Source organism: Perca flavescens, chromosome 14 (assembly GCF_004354835.1).
Source record: "Perca flavescens isolate YP-PL-M2 chromosome 14, PFLA_1.0, whole genome shotgun sequence".
Classification (NCBI taxonomy): Eukaryota; Metazoa; Chordata; class Actinopteri; order Perciformes; family Percidae; genus Perca; species Perca flavescens.
Window position 1 is genome coordinate 18,345,787 of NC_041344.1, and position 18,973 is coordinate 18,364,759.

At 40.3% G+C, this 18,973-nt stretch overlaps 1 protein-coding gene and 1 long non-coding RNA gene across 4 annotated transcripts; one reads left to right on the top strand and one right to left on the bottom strand.

The window, feature by feature from the left end:
• Nucleotides 1–4,604: 4,604 nt before the first annotated feature.
• On the bottom strand, nucleotides 4,605–13,736 carry cibar1 (CBY1 interacting BAR domain containing 1). Of its 3 annotated transcripts, none has more exons than XM_028597598.1 (10): nucleotides 13,412–13,736; nucleotides 12,499–12,733; nucleotides 12,319–12,387; nucleotides 11,175–11,276; nucleotides 10,815–10,820; nucleotides 10,107–10,211; nucleotides 9,988–10,020; nucleotides 8,788–8,901; nucleotides 7,042–7,161; nucleotides 4,605–5,013 (listed from the first exon to the last, which is right to left on the bottom strand). In XM_028597598.1, the coding sequence occupies exons 1-10, from the start codon at nucleotides 13,438–13,440 to the stop codon at nucleotides 4,900–4,902; spliced, it is 927 nt and encodes a 308-aa protein (XP_028453399.1). In that variant the 5' UTR covers nucleotides 13,441–13,736; the 3' UTR covers nucleotides 4,605–4,899. The 3 variants fall into 3 exon arrangements, with proteins under 3 accessions (XP_028453399.1, XP_028453398.1, XP_028453400.1); XM_028597597.1 differs by having other exon boundaries at nucleotides 9,988–10,023; XM_028597599.1 differs by lacking the exon at nucleotides 9,988–10,020 and having other exon boundaries at nucleotides 13,412–13,734.
• On the top strand, nucleotides 13,391–17,400 carry LOC114568171 (uncharacterized). Its single transcript, XR_003694252.1, has 3 exons — nucleotides 13,391–13,755; nucleotides 14,181–14,323; nucleotides 17,329–17,400. It is a non-coding gene; the product is annotated as an uncharacterized LOC114568171 (long non-coding RNA).
• The last annotated feature ends 1,573 nt before the right edge of the window (nucleotides 17,401–18,973 follow it).

Genomic DNA, 18,973 nt, shown 5'->3' on the forward strand with positions numbered 1-18,973 from the left:
TTAAAGCAGGCATCCCTTAATTTATGTTTGTACTTGCGATCCTGGAATGCAGCAAGGATGCTGTACAATAACTTATGACTTACTGCCCTTGACAACAGGTACACTGCCTTTTCATGTTGGTGCATAAATCAGGAAATGGGAGAATTAGCAGTTGTTGTATACATGTGGGTTAAGACATTCCCGGCAGCTCGAGGTCTCCCATCTTGGTAATCACAATTACGTGACTGGAAGCACACATACAGCAGCACTTCTGCAGTTATACATGAAAATATGCAATCTAGCTTAAACACACACACACACGGACATCATCAACATCCTTCTGAGGAGCAACGTGATTTTTGCGTAAACATAAACACCACTTTCTAAAACCAAGTGGCGCGTGTTATCTGTACGCATTATGAGCTATCCGCGTGTATGTCTACGCAGAAGAACGGGACATTGCATTTGGAGCTCTGGTTGGGTTTAGGAAAAAAAGAACCAGACGGTTGGATTTATGAAAACAATAACGGGACGCGGGACAACAACTATTTGGGTTTAGGAAACGTGACCCGCGGGACACGAAGGAAATGTGACACGGTCTACAGGGTGAAAGTCCTGTGTTTGACCCATCCACCACCCCAACCAACATCCTTAGGCGGATTTTAGGCCTTTCCTACTACTCGCTACAGCATAAATTGACACGCAATCGCAAGGTAATGTAAGTCAATGGAGGCCAAATGGCGTTGATAAACACGCTAAAAAGCGATTAGACACATTTTGCGTCTTGATAACACGCCAAAATGGTATACGAATTGGCGTGTCATACATACGCCACTTCATGAGATTTTACCCTGGACACCATATCACCTCATGGTTTCAACTTTTAGATTTTGATCTTACTGTAAGCCTTTTTTGTAAATGTTTATCCGTAGAACAAAGAGTTTTTATAAGTATTAACAGGTCTCACTCCTGTTTTACAGATTTGATAACAAATATATATTTAGATAGTCTTTCCCAGGAGTTAAAATCTGTCAATCTGGGTTTTTTTGTGTTGATTTCCCTGTTGTAGGTATTAATATAATAATCTATGATTATTGTTACCCTTTTGAATGATTTATGTGATGCATGTATTACATTTAACTGAATCATTATGTCTTGTGTTATTTGATAATATTTTTCTTCTTTCGTTCTTTTTGTACAATACTTTTGCTCTATCCACAGAGGCATGTTTTGTGCCTTGTATGGGTGTATCAGACACAGCTCTGCTCTGATTGGTCCAGTCTGAGAGTAGATTGACTTACATTATAACCACCTGAGTGATGAGTGTGTGTGTGTGTGTGTGTGTGTGTGTGTACACTCTGCTTTCTGATGATTTCTTTGACAATGTGACGAAGATCCCACAAAGCTATCACTGCTGTGTGCAGATCTTTTGCTTGATCATTGCACACGCACAACACATATGTTGTTATAGGAAGGAAGACACACACATTCACTCATACGTGCATATGTAACCTTGTTTGCTGGTGTGAAATCCAGGGATTGTGGCACGGTTCAGAGTTCTTAGAACACCAGCAACACACAGCGAGTCTGCCAGAGGAACCACAGAGTGTGAGACACACACACAAACACACGCATGCACAGAAACGTACACACACCATGGCAGCACTGTCAGTGACTCAGTGTGTAAGTCACACTCCGGCTATGGTGCCTCTCGATTTTTTTAACAGCCGCCAGCACTGCACTGTATTTAATATTCCAAACAACTCTACTGCAGGACTCTGTGGCAGACATGCATGTATATTGATATCAGCATGTACATTACTGTATACACACACACACACACACACACACACACACACACACACACACACACACACACACACACACACACACACACACACACACAATGTCCTCTGGCCAAATACGCCTGCACAAATAAGATTTAGGAGTTATGTTCACACATATACAGACAACACATGCACAAATATGCACGCTCATCATTGTGGATGACTGCAGATGAGTCAGCAGGGGAGAGGGGGGAATCCTTGCCTCCTGTGAGCCAAATCTATAGGAGAGCCAATCATAGGATTCTGCACCACAGATACTGACTCCATAAGGTTTGACCTATGAATCACCCCCTTATACATTCTCACAGGAGACTGTTCACAGCTTTAGGTGGAGGAAAATATGGAAAGGTGTGTTCTTGAAATGTCACGTCAAGAGTCTTTATATCTGTGTCAGATTCTGAGATGGAAAAAGAATCACCACCTGTTTCCAAATGATTCAGTCCATTTTTAAATGCTTAAAATGCATATCCGGATTTTTTTGCCTCGCAGTTCAAAGCTCACTTTCGTGGCTTTCAAAATTCATTCAGTCTGATTTTCTAAAAAGGTAACTGATAACAGGTCGCACGCACGCACGCACGCACGCACACTCACTGCTGCTACCTACAAGTTGACAAGAACAGTTTCCCAAATAAAAGCACACAGGTAAGAAAAGTTTTAACCATCACCCTCTAGTGGTGACTTAGGGGAAATGAACAACCTCAATAACTTAGCCATAGCATTTGAATTTGTTTGCATGTTACTTTAATTGTGGGGACTCCAGGTGCAAATAGTTGCATTTATTGATCGTTATGGAAGACATCTGCAGAACCGTAATTGAAGAAATTAGCAATTTAGTTTGATGTTCAGAGATAACAAAAAATAAATAAATTGTGGCACACAAGAAGACTTCTAGCAATGTAAGATCCTGGCATAAGACTCGAGGGAACGGTACAGCAGAAAGCAGCTGCACCGAGGCTGTGCAGCGGTTGACGTTTGCCGTGGGTGTTGGATTTGATGGGAGTGTCGCGACGCTGAGGGGGCAATGAGTCACAGTCAACGATAAGGACCTGCCTCTCAACCTCTCAACTGTCCAACCCCTGGTACTCCTCCTTTTCTCTTTACTTTTGGTTCTTTGAATGGGTATCCTTGTTTGTCTCTAAGCCTTTGTTTTTTTCCGTTTTACAGTCAATGACTCATAACTAACTTTTGCCTCCTTTTGTACCTTTGACTCTTGGCTAACTGGAAGATTGGTCTTTCTTTTATCACTTGCCTCACATGATGCTTCTTTATATTCCAGGACCTTTCCTCCAGCCTATCATCGTCCATTCTCCTACTCCGTGATCAGGGAGTGGAGCCTTTAGGTTTATCTGCGATTTGGAAAAAACGCTCTGACTCACACACACACTTTATAGGCGATGACTCATTGCCACACAGGCCATTCAGATCCACAGTACACCAAAGTAAAACTGGTACATGAGTGCGTGTCAGTGTGCCTGTGTTTGCATAAACATTAACCTTTATATGCATTAAGGTGCTGTTGCACAAAGGGTTGATGACACACCACCTACGCGGCTTTTATCTCTCACAGTCACTGAGATTGCTGTAAGGGATGTTTTGGTAACCCTTTATTGAAAATGTCTGAATTCATGCACAGCACTCCACTCCATGAATTCAGTTTGTGCATGTGTGTAAATGTGGATAATGTTTCTTTGTCAAACATATGATACAAACCAGTAATATGTGTGTGTTGATGTGTACAAGTCCAAGGGCAGAAAAGTATTTTTCATGACACAGGCAGATGAAGAATGATAAATGCGTTGAGTGACTCATGCAAGACAGACATAGGAGCCAGAGCCATCAGCGCACGCATGCACACACACACACACACACACACACACACACACACACACACACACACACACACACACACACACACACACACACACACACACACACACACACAATTTGTACAACTTTTGCATGTATGTGTCGTTGCGTAACTACTGTCACCTAGGCTGATTCACACTATAAACATTTTCTGAAATGACAATCAACTTCTCTGCTGCCATTGTTGGAGCTAGTCATTGTTTTGTTATATTTAATAGTTAAATATTTATTTAATTTCTGTTTAGCTTGAATCATAACAGCTACACAAGCTTGTTTATATCAGTATTTTTATTTTGGTTATTTATTTATAAGATTATTTTTGGGCTTTCCCACCTTTATTTTGATAGGACAGCTAGGTGAGAAAGGGGGGAGAGAGAGGGGGAAGACATGCAGCACCTGCTCTACCCACTGATCCAACCCAGCAACTATTTTGGTTATTTTAAGTATCTGCTAGTGCTTTTGTTTTGAAAGTACCACGCAGCCTAACTGTCCTAACTGTCTAACACGTAGCCACCAGTCTACATACTGTATTTGGGTGATCAGGTATGTAGGAGGTAGACACCGGCGAGGGCTGATGGTTTTTTACCAGAGCCTAGAGACGCCATTGTTCCTTTTGTTTAAAATGTTTGTTTGCCGAGAACTTGATAAATAAACCTCACAAAATGCCATCTCTGCCTGGACAATGAACGTTTTTATCTCTGTGTAAGATTCACTTCTTTGGTGCCTCAGTGGCTGTTTGACTTTGAGTTTTTAGTTTGTTTTGTTCAATCTGAGGACAAATCACCACTTCAGCCATTTTTATGCAAAGTGAGGGTAAACCATCTATTAATTATAGAATGGCAATTCACTGAAACAATGCAAAATGTTAAAACTTATTTTCTTTTATTCATTAAGATGAATAGATGGTGCAATAAAATGATCTGGTAGTTCCAGTAAAATGAATATGAAATGTGCATATCATGTTAAATATATATAAAAATATATAAGACAATTGGCTTGAATTTCAAAGACAAATGTTAGTGAAGGACAAGATGATCTCTTATAAAGCATGACACAACTACAACACACTTACACTACAATACTGCACAGATCACATGTGTGAGGTGATTTTGGCAATGACACAGCTTTTCTTGAACATTATAAAACGGTAATACACCTTTTGATATCTTTTTGTTCCATACAGACGAACGCAGAATAAGAAACAAAATCAATGTTTGTCATCTGTGTCCTCCTCTTCGTCGTCATCTTCCTCCTCTTCAGATTCATCTTCGTCGTCGTCTTCTTCCTCCTCTCTTGTCTGCCGACTGGAAGCTCTTTGTTGCTGTGACAACAAATAAACTGTCACTATGCAACTAAAATTATTAGCAGGCAGTTGTTAAACATAATTTGTGCTTTCTCAATTTTTTATTTTTTGTTTCCGTCTTTCACTTGGGGCAATTCAAGTACAGGTGTGAACACACCCCAACATGCACTAAATTCATTAGGTTACATTTGTCTATATTTGTAGTAAATTACTGTATTATATGTTGAAGGACTGACATGTTGAAGTTCATATCATGGCATGTGTATAATCAAAGCACGAGACTTTATGTGCATTTTCATCTTTTAACTTTTATTAGCAGTTTTCCTCTGGAGTTTTATCAAGCAGGTAAACAGGCTCTGCAATCCACTTTTCTAACTGTGCTGTATACCTGACTGCAACTGTGTTTGTTGTTTAGCAGGGATTGCAGATCCCCACAGATAAAATCAAACCTAATCAAGGAGTTTGATCTCACGTTGTGACGCAAGATGCATTTGAGGCACATTCTGATTACGTGTGGACTGCAACCTGCCTCTTCAGGTTCAAAGGTTGTGTATCATGACGGGGGATCACTTGTTACCGGGTTCAATCGCTATGGTAACTTATGCTGAACACCTAACCTGCTTGGGATTAGGTTATGTTGAAGATTAGAGATCAACCGGTATAAAAGCACTGCCTACTGACCATCGATTGATAACTGTGTCACCGTTCTTAGAAGATCCGGAGACAGACAGACAGACAGAGGGAGAGAGAGACTCAGAAAAGGTAAAACATATAGAGACCGACAACTCCGTTAACATTCCCTGATGGGTATTTTTACGAAAAATAGATTTTAAGCGGAGGGAATTAAGTATAGGCTATTTGTCAGCTTCTTGAGCACATCGGTTTGAATTATGTTTTTATATTTTTTTTATTTGCTCTCACGATCACTTACCACTGCTGGGGTTGCAACTGAAATAATAGGCTAAAGCAACAACAGTTTATGGAAAGCAAAAGTGTAATTATGATCAGATCTTGTGCCTGACTGACGGGGAAGTGATTTACACTTAACAGTGTCGGCTTTTTCTTTTTTCAGCTTTCCTTCCTATTTTAGAAAGCAGCGACTGTATTGTGTTTTGTCTGTAAAACCGTGTGTTCTTCATAAATCTTCATATTTATGTGAATTATAGTTTGCTCTTATGTAAATTATGCAGCTCTGGTAGATGTTTGCGATTCGTCGTGCTGTGCAAACGCCGCCTCTTTTATGTGAACGTGCGCGCCGCTGGATTAGGAAACCCGGGGTTGATTGAACTAGTTGTTAACCTCCGTCGTGACACAGCTTATGTGGGACTGCGGTTGTTAGGTTAGGTGAAGCCGGTTAACTGAAATAAAGCCAGGGCATGTTGATCTTGATTCGTAGTACAGGCCTCTTGACATCTCCAGATCCAAGATCTGAACACACCTAGTCTCATGTTGCCAGACCTATCTCCACAGTGCCGTGTCACCACTGAAGTATGGTCTGGCTAAACCGCTTATCTGTTCTGGGATTGGGGAATGCACTCGGTTTGTATTTCTTTAAACCAATCATAACTGTCCTGGGCGGTGCTAAGCCCCGGATGCAGCAACGATGCCCTTGCAAAATAGATAGCGGAAAGAGAAGGGACATCCGTCAGGCTGGATGTCAGGCTTTATCCCAGCAATGTACATCTGTTGAGCCTGACTAGAACACACCCTATGAGACCTAAAGAAGAAAGTTCTTCTGAAGGTGGGAGGAAATGCATGATGTTACTGGCATGTAATGACGTGTAGAAACTCAAACTAAATGATGGCTGGGGTGATGCTGCGTATAAACTTTGGCACAACTGATAAGATCCACTGATACGTTGTCAAGCACTAGCCTGGTATGAGGAAGACTACTGGGTTCAAAAAAGGTGATCATCACAATGTAACTTACGCAACTCTCAAAGATAAATAAAAAGCAATGCCATAACAGAAACTTAGTCAAGCAGGGATCTTCTGGGGAAATTCTAGTTTTTAGATTAGAGCATCTGTGCACTGTCTGTATCTTACCTGTGAGGTCCCTGTTGTACTCAGGAAAGACCCGGTCCGATCGAGGGAGGTTTTGGAATTAGCTCGCACTATGTCTAAGCGTGAGTGGTAGTCAGGGGGATGCAGCAAACTCCTGAATACCTGCCAAAGACAGTAGGCGCTATATTATTATAAGAGAAACAGGAGAATGGAAGCAATGCCTACACATCCATTGCAATCTTAATGTGTGAACTGGACATAATGCAAGATAACAATGAATTTAAAAAATGACTGTAGAGTGGCCACAGTGTACACAAACTTGAGTGCACATTGTTAGTTTAGGAATGTTACACAATACTTGCTGTATTTTATATAAAATAAATAACATGTTGAGTCTTAGGAGTGAAAACACACAACTTTCCAACCTGGAATCTTTCTTTGATCACACATAAACAAAGCAGGAAGGTATGCCTCTGATAACACCGCAAACAGCCATTTAAAACCACATCAAAAAAATAAATTCCACCAGAACTCTTGATCAGGATTATCTTCATGCCTGTCATTGTGCCTTTTTCAGATGATTCAATCTTTGTACTATGAGTCATTGAAAAACAGCCTTGTCCGGGTGAGGAGTTTCACTTCAATATGAATGGAAGGGAGAGGATATCAGTGCAAAAACAAACCGATGAAATAGCAAGGGGTGCAGCAAAATTGCATAAGGGCATCTGCAGGAGGAACCTCGCTCACTGAATATCATTCAGTATGTTTACATCCACTATTATTCAGAATGTAAACCGCATATTCTGGTTGGATTTTCCGAATAAGGCCTTTTTCCGAACATAGCGTTTTCTGATTAAGACGTGGGATATTCCGGTATTGTTCTTGTTTTAGAGGCATTGTTTGGACATGCATGCAGCGCATTCGGAATCTGCGTCTCAATCTGGGTTTTCACCGCAGGCTTAGGGTCTGCTCTGTGCGTTGCTATGGTTGATGTAAACAAACCAACCAGCCAACAGTTTACAGGGCTGCAGACCCGATAACAAGGAGAAACACAGCTACTTTTAAACATTATCAAAGACTTGGATATCAACAGGTTTTTGGATTTCGCCATGACGACCTTTTCAAGAATCTGGTTGAAGGACTGAAAGAGGGACGCTGTGTTCGTCACCGCTGGTAAACTTTGAAAAAAAATCATATTTTGCACGGCTACATGTAAACGGCAATATTAGTTGAATATTCACTTTTATTAGCCATGTAAACAGCTTAATCGGTATATTGTCTTTTTCGGAATAAGGGCAAAAAACTGAATATTATGTGCATGTAAACGTAGTCAGTGATCCTTTGTTTTCTCACTACATGTTTTGTCTCTGTAAATACTAATAGCAAACCTCTCAGACCAAACTAAACAGAAGAAAGTAGCCAGCTATTACTCTGAATTGTAAAGAGTTCACCGCAGGTTACTTCAAAGTTACCACACAAGTTAAAGGGTGTGGACTAGAGAATATGTAAAGTATGAGCAATGATGTGATGAGTAATGGGTGAATAAGAGAGCTTGGACTTGTTAAATATAACCATCAGGTTAATCAAGTGCACAGCAAGACTAATCAGCTTTAGCCCTAGTACACAGGCACATTTAAATATACAGAGTGTTTGTCTGTGACACAGTGATTATGTCAGGTCAATAATTACACCTAACTTCGCATTTTCAAACATTTCCTTAGCACAAACACTAGCAGGCTAATTAGAATGACTGGGCCATGGTTAACCTTAAGCAGAGCATCAGCCTACCTCCAGGTCCTCCTCCTCATCCACACTTTGAATGCTCTGGTAGGCCAAGGTGTACACCTCCAAGGCCTTGGCATGGAACGACATCTCCACTGTCACAAACTCACCAAAGATTTTCTATAAGGGGAAAGACATGGAGAATAATTCAGTACTGAGTAGGCTTTGGAACTATTTAAATAAATCACAAAACTACCTTGTGGCCACAAGACATGAATAATAATTTTGAAATGGTAAGAAGAATAGTTTCTAACAACTGAAGGAGGATTAAGATGTGTGGACAGGTGTAAATAATTGTCAAATTTTAATCCTGATGTTGGCATGGTGAAATGGTTTATAGATTAATTTAACATGTAGGCCCCGGTCAGTTAGGGCAAATGGTGTTTTATCTCAAAAGTAGTCTATATCCATGACCTTTCACTTCCGGGATTGTTTAGGTGCCGCCGGAAATTACGCCAGATGTCTTTCATTTCGGCCGGATGTCCGTCAACTTCCGGTTTCTTTGTGTTGACATTTTAAAGTCCGGTCCATTTATGAGTACTATGGTTAACTGCTCCTCAGATATCTGCAGGGAAAATCCAGACGGCTAGCTAGACTATCTGTCCAATCGGAGTTTTCTGTTGCACGACTAAAACAACCTTTAAATGTAGACGTTCCACCAAAACAAGTTCCTTCCCAAGGTTATTTTGCAGAGGCTTAATGTCGCCCAAGACGACTGTGATTGGTTATAAGAGAGAGAGAGGTCGTTGACAGATTTCTTGGAGTGGTGTGACAGGCATTTTCTCAAGTTAAATGTTCAAAAGACTAAGGACATGGTTAATTATTTTAGAAAAAACAAGACTTTGATGGTTTTATTCTACAAATATAATATTGAGTCCATTTTAACTTTTTGTTAAAATCAGTCTATGGGAACATTACAATACAAAAGTTCTCTGTCCAAAATTGTTACAGAGGACAGCAAGATAATTGGCATACAGCAGCTCTCTCTAACAAGGATCTTTGAAAGACAAGTTTTGCAGAAGGCACGGTCAATCTTGTCAAGTTCTGACCACCCCACCTCTGGGCGGAGATATAGGCTCCCTAGAGCAAAAACAAACCGGTATAAATTTGTGATGAAATTGTTCTTAATCAGTCTGTTAGTTGTGTGCTGCGAAGATGTTTTATGCCTTGTTTATGGTGGTGGTGTTGTTGTTTGTACCTACATACCCTCACTGTCTGGTTCCACTTCACTGCCACCCACTGCTTTAACAGACATAGGCTATATTTACAACCACTAAAATTGTTGTTCTTAATTTGATGTGGATAGAAAGCTCAGCGCAGCAGACCTTGATGTCCCGGATCTTCTGCTTCTCAAACTCGTCTATGGTCTCCTCAAGCTGCCTGGTCGTCCGTGTGGCATCCATGGTGGCTCTCTGGAGATCACTTTCAGCCTGATGGTCAAACAAGTGAATATACAACATGATACAAAACACATCAGACCAACATGAGAGGTTATGGCTGGCTACAGTTTTTGAGAAAATCTGTATATAAACTAATTCAACAGTATGCCTTTATGCTTGTTAATTTACTTAATTAGTAAATAAATACTTGATACCCGGGCTAATATCATCCAACAGCTGCAGTACCATAAGTTGCAGCTCCTATCCGCAAGAGCCCTTCAGGTATTCACACGCTAATACAGAAAGGGAAAGCAATAGCTTCTGCAATGTTGACACTTGTGTCTCATGCATGCAAATGTAAGACCTTAACTACACACATGAGAAAATATGAACTTTATTAACTGAACTGCTGCAATTACTTTTGTTTCCTATAGGTGCTGCAGGTTGGCGTGTGTATAGTTATACACATGTAATACAAATAGTTTACACTACATAGTTTACAAGTGATGTCCAAGATGTGCTTCACATTTAATAAAGAGTTATGAAAAATATGAACATATTGGATGATTTCCGTTGGAGTTGTTACACTTTCAAGGTAATTCTGAAATGTGTTTCATCTTCGTGGTCATACAGCCCAGATTACACGGGACACACCTGAGACTGAAGGCTTGGTCAAGGAAAAACCAAACAAATATTAGCCTATTGTCTGTGTTTATTCTACTACTGAAAGTTTATCCTGACCTACACACTGCAACTGGGTATGAATTGTTATTGCATCAAGTGGATGGGAAGACAGTGAAAAGTAAAACCTTGTCAAACTAGACAAGATAAACATTCAAAATGGATCCAAGTTTAATTTCCTGTTGCAATATTAATCAATATTAAAAAACTAACAAGAAATTAAGCTTTACCCAAGATGTCTCCTGCACTAAAAAGTATACAGGTAATTGTTGTAACATTGAAAGTCTCTTGTCTGTTTGATATTAAAGGGTTTGAGAAACAGGTCAAGGATACAATGATCTGCCTGTCTGAGGGGTTTCTCTGCCTGGTCCTCTCAAGCTGAGCCATCTGTTTGGCTTCTCTGTCTCTGGCACTCTGAGTCGTCTTCAGATCCTCCTGCATGGATGCACGAGCACACAAGGACTAAGTGGTCATTACGAGAATAAACAATGATAGTCAATTATTTTTTTATGTCAGGACATAATCTAAAAAACATTTGATATAACGTGCAGGCTTTTGTGTTGTCTTTACTCTGAAACTGTTGGTAATGTTAAGGGAATGATTGAAATATTAAAGAATGATATATTGTTTCAGTGTTGACAGAAAATCAAGTACAGCCAAGTTCACTTTGTTTAAGACTAAATAGTTTAGCCTGATCTAATTCAATTTTGGCATGCTCCTCTGCCTGTACAACAAATGGCAAATCACAATCAATCTCAAAGCAGACTGTTTGTTTTAAACAAGTTAAAACGTGTCTTGTGTGTTTTTGGCACATACTTTGAAATTGTGCACATCTACAGTTTGAAAGTATTTAAGTTTTTTTTTTTTTTTTTTTATACTAGAAAAAAGAGGCACTCTTTTGACAGTACTTTGCAACAGGGGGTGACTGGACAACAAGGCAACATGATTAGTTTTATAATTTATGGCAACACTGTATCTGAGAGACTCCAAAAGTCACAAAGAAACAATTGACTTGCTATATTTTTTAAGTAGAACATTTCCTTTAATCCTGGTTAAAACAAGATGCAGAGAGGGGGAGATACTGACAATGGCACATGGAAAGGCTGATGTGCCAGTGGGATGCTATCATTAAATCAATACTGCCCTCATGTGGCCATGCAGTGGTAATTAAATCCTGAGAGTAAAATTCCCCCTCAGCCCCTATTCTAATTTTGGTGATACAATTACTGCATCCTTGTAGGCCAGAGCACATTTAATCTTGAAATGTGTACTTAAAAAAAGCTGCAGTAATTTAGATGGTAATTAAACACAACTTAGGGACACTAAACAATTTCACCGTCTTTAAAGCACTCGCCCATTTTCTGTCACCGGCAGCTGGAGCAGCATTTCTGTATAACTGTTTAAAATGTGATATCTCAACAAGCAAGACTCCGTGTGTGTAGACGTCAACATGGCTGCTGCCCACAGCAAAACTTACCCTTTTACGTTTCACTACAGCTCCATAGCTTTTTAATGGCTCTATGACTTTGGCTTCAAGTCTTTCCACCTGAAAGGCATAACTTTACGTTATGTTCTGTCTTTCACAACACATTTATGCTGTTAATGTGAAATTATGATTGAAGTCAAAGCAGCAGGAAATAAATTACTGTAGTTTTACCTCAGCTTGGCGGTAGTCTTGAATCTTGGCCAGGTGTTCAGCAAACTGCTTCATGCCCCTCTTCAGGTGTGGCGTTTCTGTGTCTGCATAAATACCGATTTCCCGAACCAGGACATCTGACTTGTCTCGTAGCCTGGCTGTTTTACGGACATAGGCAGAAAAGAGTTGGCACATCTCTCCAAAATGTTTCTCCACATTGGTGATGTTTTCCTGAATCTTTCTTGTCTGGTTGTCCCTGGAGAGGGTGAAGGACAGCAGTATTCAAATAGTGTATAGGGACACACAAGTGCATTTGTCTCACCTGTTTGTAGGGGGAGGAGAAATTTTTTATTTTTCTTGTACAATAAGTCATGAGTTAGAATGTTCTAACTACATATTATGTGTAGTAACCAATTGATGGCTAAAACATCTTGTGTGTTTTTTTCCAGATTCTTTTGTGAAGCCTATTGTTATCATAACTGACTGATGATACAGGCACTGAGTGTAGTAAAACCTATTTATTTAGTAACAGCTAGCTATCTAGTGTTAGTTACCGTTTGAGAAAAGGCCATTTTCTATAGGTAAACGTTAGCATTTGAGCTATATTTTGAGGATTATAAACGGAAATCCGTTTTAACGGCTTGTAACGTTAGCTGATAGAGAGGTCATAAACAATCTCATCATGACCCAATAATAGCGTCTTGTATTTACACCTTAGGTACTGATGAATAACGGTTAACTCGTTCCCTGCTATATCTGTGACTAATGTAAAGCGTGAAAGCGTACGTTAACTAACAGCTAGCTGACCTTTCATATCCTCGCTGCACTTGGGAGGTTGCTTTTTGTAAACGCTAACGTTAATTTACCGAGCACCAACTAGTTCCACTGCAAATAACGTTAACGCAGTTTTTTTTTCACGCAGTGTGTCTCTTACCTCGCTCTTGCATCGGGTGTACGGCTCATATTTGTAGGAAAAGGAAGTAAATGAAATGTATTCAGTGTTTAGCCAAGTTTATCTGGACGCAGATGTAACGCTAGCTAGCTAACAAGGCTTCTTTTCTCCCAAGCTAGCACGCCAGTCTGTCGTTTCCATGGAGTCCCCGGCGTTTCCGCTTGAGCAGTGTATTCTGGGAGGTTGAGTCGTTGGTTGACTTTACTTTTTCTCTTCGCCCTTTCATGTTTCTTGAAGTTATATCTAGAGTTGCATGTTCTTTACAACTACTTTTTAATTGGAGTGAAGTGTGGAGCTCCTGAGAGGACGAAAAAAGTCAGCTCAAGGTGAGGCAACGTAGTTTGTTTTGATAGTTTTGCCTACCTTAATGATATAGCCTATGAAGCCATAGTGGAAAGAAAATATTGCAGTTTTTACGCCACATTCATTAGACTTCTTTAATTAGTAGTTTCTTAGCAGATTACGATTATACATACAAAACATATAATGATTAAACAAACCAACAGTATAAAGCAGTCAAAATTAAGCTATATCCACCTTGACCAAATACATTCAAATGCTGCCTGTGTGTTGATTAATCAAAAATAATAATCAAATAATATTATAACATTTACATCACCTATATATGGGTCAGTCTGTATAATAAGTACTTACGTATATCTTGCTAATAATACTGGACTAAACTAAAATTTTTATAACACCTTTATCCAAACCAATTTACATTCAATGTACTTTTCATTTACACACACAGATACTGGCTAAGATACCATGCAAGGGGATGGCCAACCCATCAGAAGCAGTTGGGGTCTGGTTATTGCTCAATGGCAGTAGGAACTTGAATCGAACCGCTGACCCTGCCATTATTGCACAGCCGCTCTACCTGCTGAGCCACAGGTAGAAAACTGTTCCTTTGCTGGAGTTAAATTTCAAATGCAGAACTTGTACTTGTTGTAAAACATTTTTACAATGTGGTATTGCAGGTAAGCGTCTGAATACATCTTCCAGTATTCTACTTTACATACATGCACACTGGTAAGCGAGTTTAGATTGTTTCAAGGAGGAGGGCAAAATTTTTTTAGGCCTTTTTAATTCCACAGGACAGATGAAGACATGAAAGGGGAGAGAGAGGGGGGAATGACACGCAGCAAAGGGCCGCAGGTCGGAGTTGAACCTGCGGCCGCCATGCCAAGGAGCAAACCTCTACATATGTGCGCCTGCTCCACCAACTGAGCTAACCCGGCCACAGAGCAGGGCACGATTATGAACTCATGAGTGTTTAAGGTTTAGTCAAAGACTTAAAAAAAAAAAAGTGCAAAACTTAAACATTTGTAACCTGGATTTAAAAGTGAAGCTACCTATGAACTGGTGTAATGTGCTCAGTTTTCTTGGCCTTTAGGACTCTAGCAACAGCATTCTAAATAAGATGAATTTGTCTGAGAGTTTTTTAGGGGAGACCTGAGAAAAGACTATTGCAGTAAACTAACCAGCTTGGATTAGTTTCTTCGTGTTTCAGTCATAATTTATCCTCTCAATTACTTAATTAGTTAATTAGTTAATAATTTGATAGGGAACCACCTTATAAGCCTTGTAGTTAAAAAAGTATAAAGTAGCAAAAAATATTAGCTAAATGAAAACGAAGCAGAGACCAAGACAAAAAAAAAGGTGCACTGTAGCAAAGCAGGAAGTAAACTTTTCTTTTGTTATCAAGCCACCAAAGCTATAAAAGCAGTTATAAAATCTGTTGTGTCACGCCTATTAGAGATATTAACCAACATATCAAACAAGTAATTTGATAATCTCCATGGTTTCTTTCCTGAGCAATAGCAAGTGAATATCCCTGCTGGAAAAAAAAACAAATATTTGGCTGCTTTCTATGGCTTCTATAATTCCCTAAATAGATCAAGGTACATTGCTTACATTGCAACAAAGAGGGCCACAAATAGTCCTTTTTAACAAAAGCTTGACTGCTTTTGAAATGGTGCCAAGAGCAGACTTTGTGATGACTGAAATGAATGGAGGCCTCATTGTAATTCCCTCCTCTGTGTTTGGGAATGCATGAATGTCACCAGCTGCCACGTCTGCTCCTCTGTGGAAAATGTCCAAAAACCTTAATTATCACGCTTAATCATCCATGGGATTGAAGCAGGGGAGATCCCACTGTAACAGATTGGCGATGTAAAACACGGTCATTGCATTGAGCTGTGTGCCTGGAATCCCAAGAGGATCTGGTACAGCTGATGCTGGATTCATTTTTTGTTAAATGCTTCTGATATAACCTTTCTCTGCTGCGGCTGATTGGTCATCACATCATGTTTCTTTTTTTTTCTTTGATAATTTAATAAAAATACCCAATTATTGTAAGTCCGAAAATTGTGTATATTCAAGTAAGCAGTTTAGTTTTGTCTTGATTATAGAGTGTTGTAATGAATTCCCTGAAAAAAATATCTTGGCCTGCTTGAGTTTAAACAGCATCAAGCTACATTTACAAGGTAAACTTTATTGTCATTCAAAATGATACATTGCAGAATGAACTGTGTTTACTCAGCTCAATACACAGATAAAACATGGATAAGAATTTAGGAAACAACATACATGTCCAAAACAAATAGCAGCACATTTTAGTGCAAAATTTCTGTCTATTACAATAAGTCAGTGTGTGTGTGGGACTGTGTAGTGTGAGTGTGTATGGAGGAGGTTACAGGGAGTTTAAGACTAATGGCTCAGGGGAAGGATTTGGCTGTTCTGCATAATTTGCAGCAGTTAGTTACAGATGTTTATGTTTCTAAATTTCTCACAGTGCAAATTTTTCTCACAATTATAAAATACAACACAACATGGTTACATTAAAAAGAGGAACCTAGAGACAAAGCAGTCTCTCTGCTTCTTTGGTGTGATTGCATTTCTCGACCACATGGTGGCAATCTGCTTCCATTTGTCACTTTGCCAAAGATCCAAATATAAATTTGCATGGTTACAGGTGGATTCTGAGCTTTTTGTGTATTATTAATCTCTCCTCACTATCTTCATCATCATATGTTTACATTATTCAGGACTCCCTGGCAGTAACCCAAGAGTAGATTCAAAATCCCTAAACATTATAACAAATATAACAGATGCTGTCTAGCTGGTGTCCTGCAGGATCTTTGTGTTAAAAGAAGCCTCAGGCTGTTGAGTTATTTGCGTTGGCTGCTGGTAAATGTATTCAGGAATGGTGGCATCTCAGACTGTGCATCTGACTTTCTTAAAGAACAGATGGTGTTGTTTCCAAACTACCAATTAGCAAGGAGAGGGTAGAAACCACTAGCAGCTCTCCCTGCCTCTTTCAAGCTCTCTTTTCTCTCTCTCTCTCACTCTGTCTCTCACTCTTCCGGTCTTTGTCCCTCTTTGCCCTCTTGTTCAGTCTTCAGCTCTCTAATTCTGTCTGCCTGACTTTCCCCTCTCTGCAGCCCTCTATGCCACAGTGGCAGTACGACACTGGAGCGATGTGTGGCCCGCTGAACAGATTGGGAGTGACATATGTCAGACGTGGGGGGACTTAGTGGGGCAACCGAGTACGTGTCCCCAAGCGTGCTCGTGTGTGTGTGTGTGTGTGTGTGTGTGTGTGTGTGTGTGTGTGTGTGTGTTTGTGTGTGTTGACTCTCCCCCTTCAGGTGTGAGTCCTGATGTGAAGCCTCCAGACCCGAGGCTCACCTCCCTCACAGAGGCACTCACACGGCTTTAGATTCCCTGTTAATAACAAGGAGGAGTCTGTGGGAGGTGTGTGTGTGTTCAGGGACGCTGAGGATTATGAACAGTGTGATATCTTGTTTGCCACTTGGTGCACAAAATGAAATTACAAGCCAAGAGTCAATATCTCATCATGCTGATTTTGGCCTACCTCTCTCTCCTTCCTCTAACAGCTACATTCCTGTGATTTGGCAGAGGGACACAGCACTGCTCTCTTGCAGGAATTAACCCAGAAATATCCAGTGGGAAATATATACACTCTTGTCTGTGCTTTAACTCAGTTTTAAGCGTTATAACTTTTAACTAGTCCTTAAATTAAACATTGATTTGTTCTGAGATGTAATGACATGCTCCCCTGGAAAGTCTGTTTTAAAAAAAATAAATAAAAAAAAGCAAAACATGGCAATCTATCATACAGACAATCAAGATGTCAGCCTTGTCAAGTTCTTTAACATAACAGGGTTTCCCATACATAGGTTGTACTTGAGCGCACCGCCCAGGTAGATTGAGACCCGCCCAAGTAGATAACATCCAAATAATTTTTTTTTCCCAATCAACAATGTATTTTTTACAGCACACAAAGACCAGTGGCCTCCAGCCCCTCTCGCTCGTGAAGTTGCGCTCCGCGTGCAGGACAGCGTCAACGCTTTACTTCATGCTCAGAGGCTATAGCAGTTAGTAGTAACTTCCTGCTAGTGGTCTTGTCGCAGGATTAACTGTATTAACAAACCGCTGTGAAAGCTCCCTGTACATCATTTATCAGAGTTCGGTTGTTAGCCCTATCCACGGCAGCCTCCTCCACTCCATATCTTTACAATGGAGCTAACCGGAGCTAACTGTCACGTGTCGGTACAACATCAAATCACAAGAGGGGGAAGGAGGAGCAGATTGTGGCTTCTCCGCGCTGTGACAGGAGCGGCCTTTGAAAGCAGCTTACCAAGACACAGACAGCCAGGTCGCCTCTTTGATGAAACCGCAGCAGTGCTTACTGGAGAGAAACTAAAACAAAATCTCAACGTTGGTATCGATACTTTTGATATTTGGATTGATTCGTCCACCACTAATTTGGAATGGATCCTTGAGTCCGAATAAAAACCCGAAGTTTTATTAAGTTGGCTGTAAAAGTAGTCAGAGTTGTTTGAATGATAGAAATCTTTAGATGAGATCTTAAAGAATGTAACAAGGACATGTATAGTCAGTCCCTCCAGGATTTTGCGATGTCGCGGTCGCAACAATTCACGTGAATTCAACCAATCACCATCAATTTGGTGCGACTCGCAATTTTGACCAATCACCGCAGCTTTTCCACAAATTTGACCAATAACCAGAGTTTCCTGCGACTTCAACCAATCCCAGCAGTCAGTATGTGACTCTGAGAGCAACTGACCAAGCGGGAGTGAGAACAGGTTGACGTAACACACCTACGTCGCCAAATTCCTTTCCTTGTTTCTGATATGAAGACAAGACGTATGACTCAAACATCTCACATTTACCAACAAAACGTACAGCGTAAGACTGTACAACATTTCAGACCATCCAGCCAACCTGTATACATTTTAACATCAATGTATGCTGTAACGTTTTTTCACTCCAAAGTCGCTGAAAGCTGCTGCTGTTTCAATCCTGTCGGTTCTCTGGAGCGGGCGGAGCTGCGCGCGCACACACACACACACACACACACACACACACACACACACACACACACACACACACACACACACACACACACACACACACACACACACACACACACACACACACACACACACACACACACATGCACACAAACACCACACACACACACACACACACAGGATT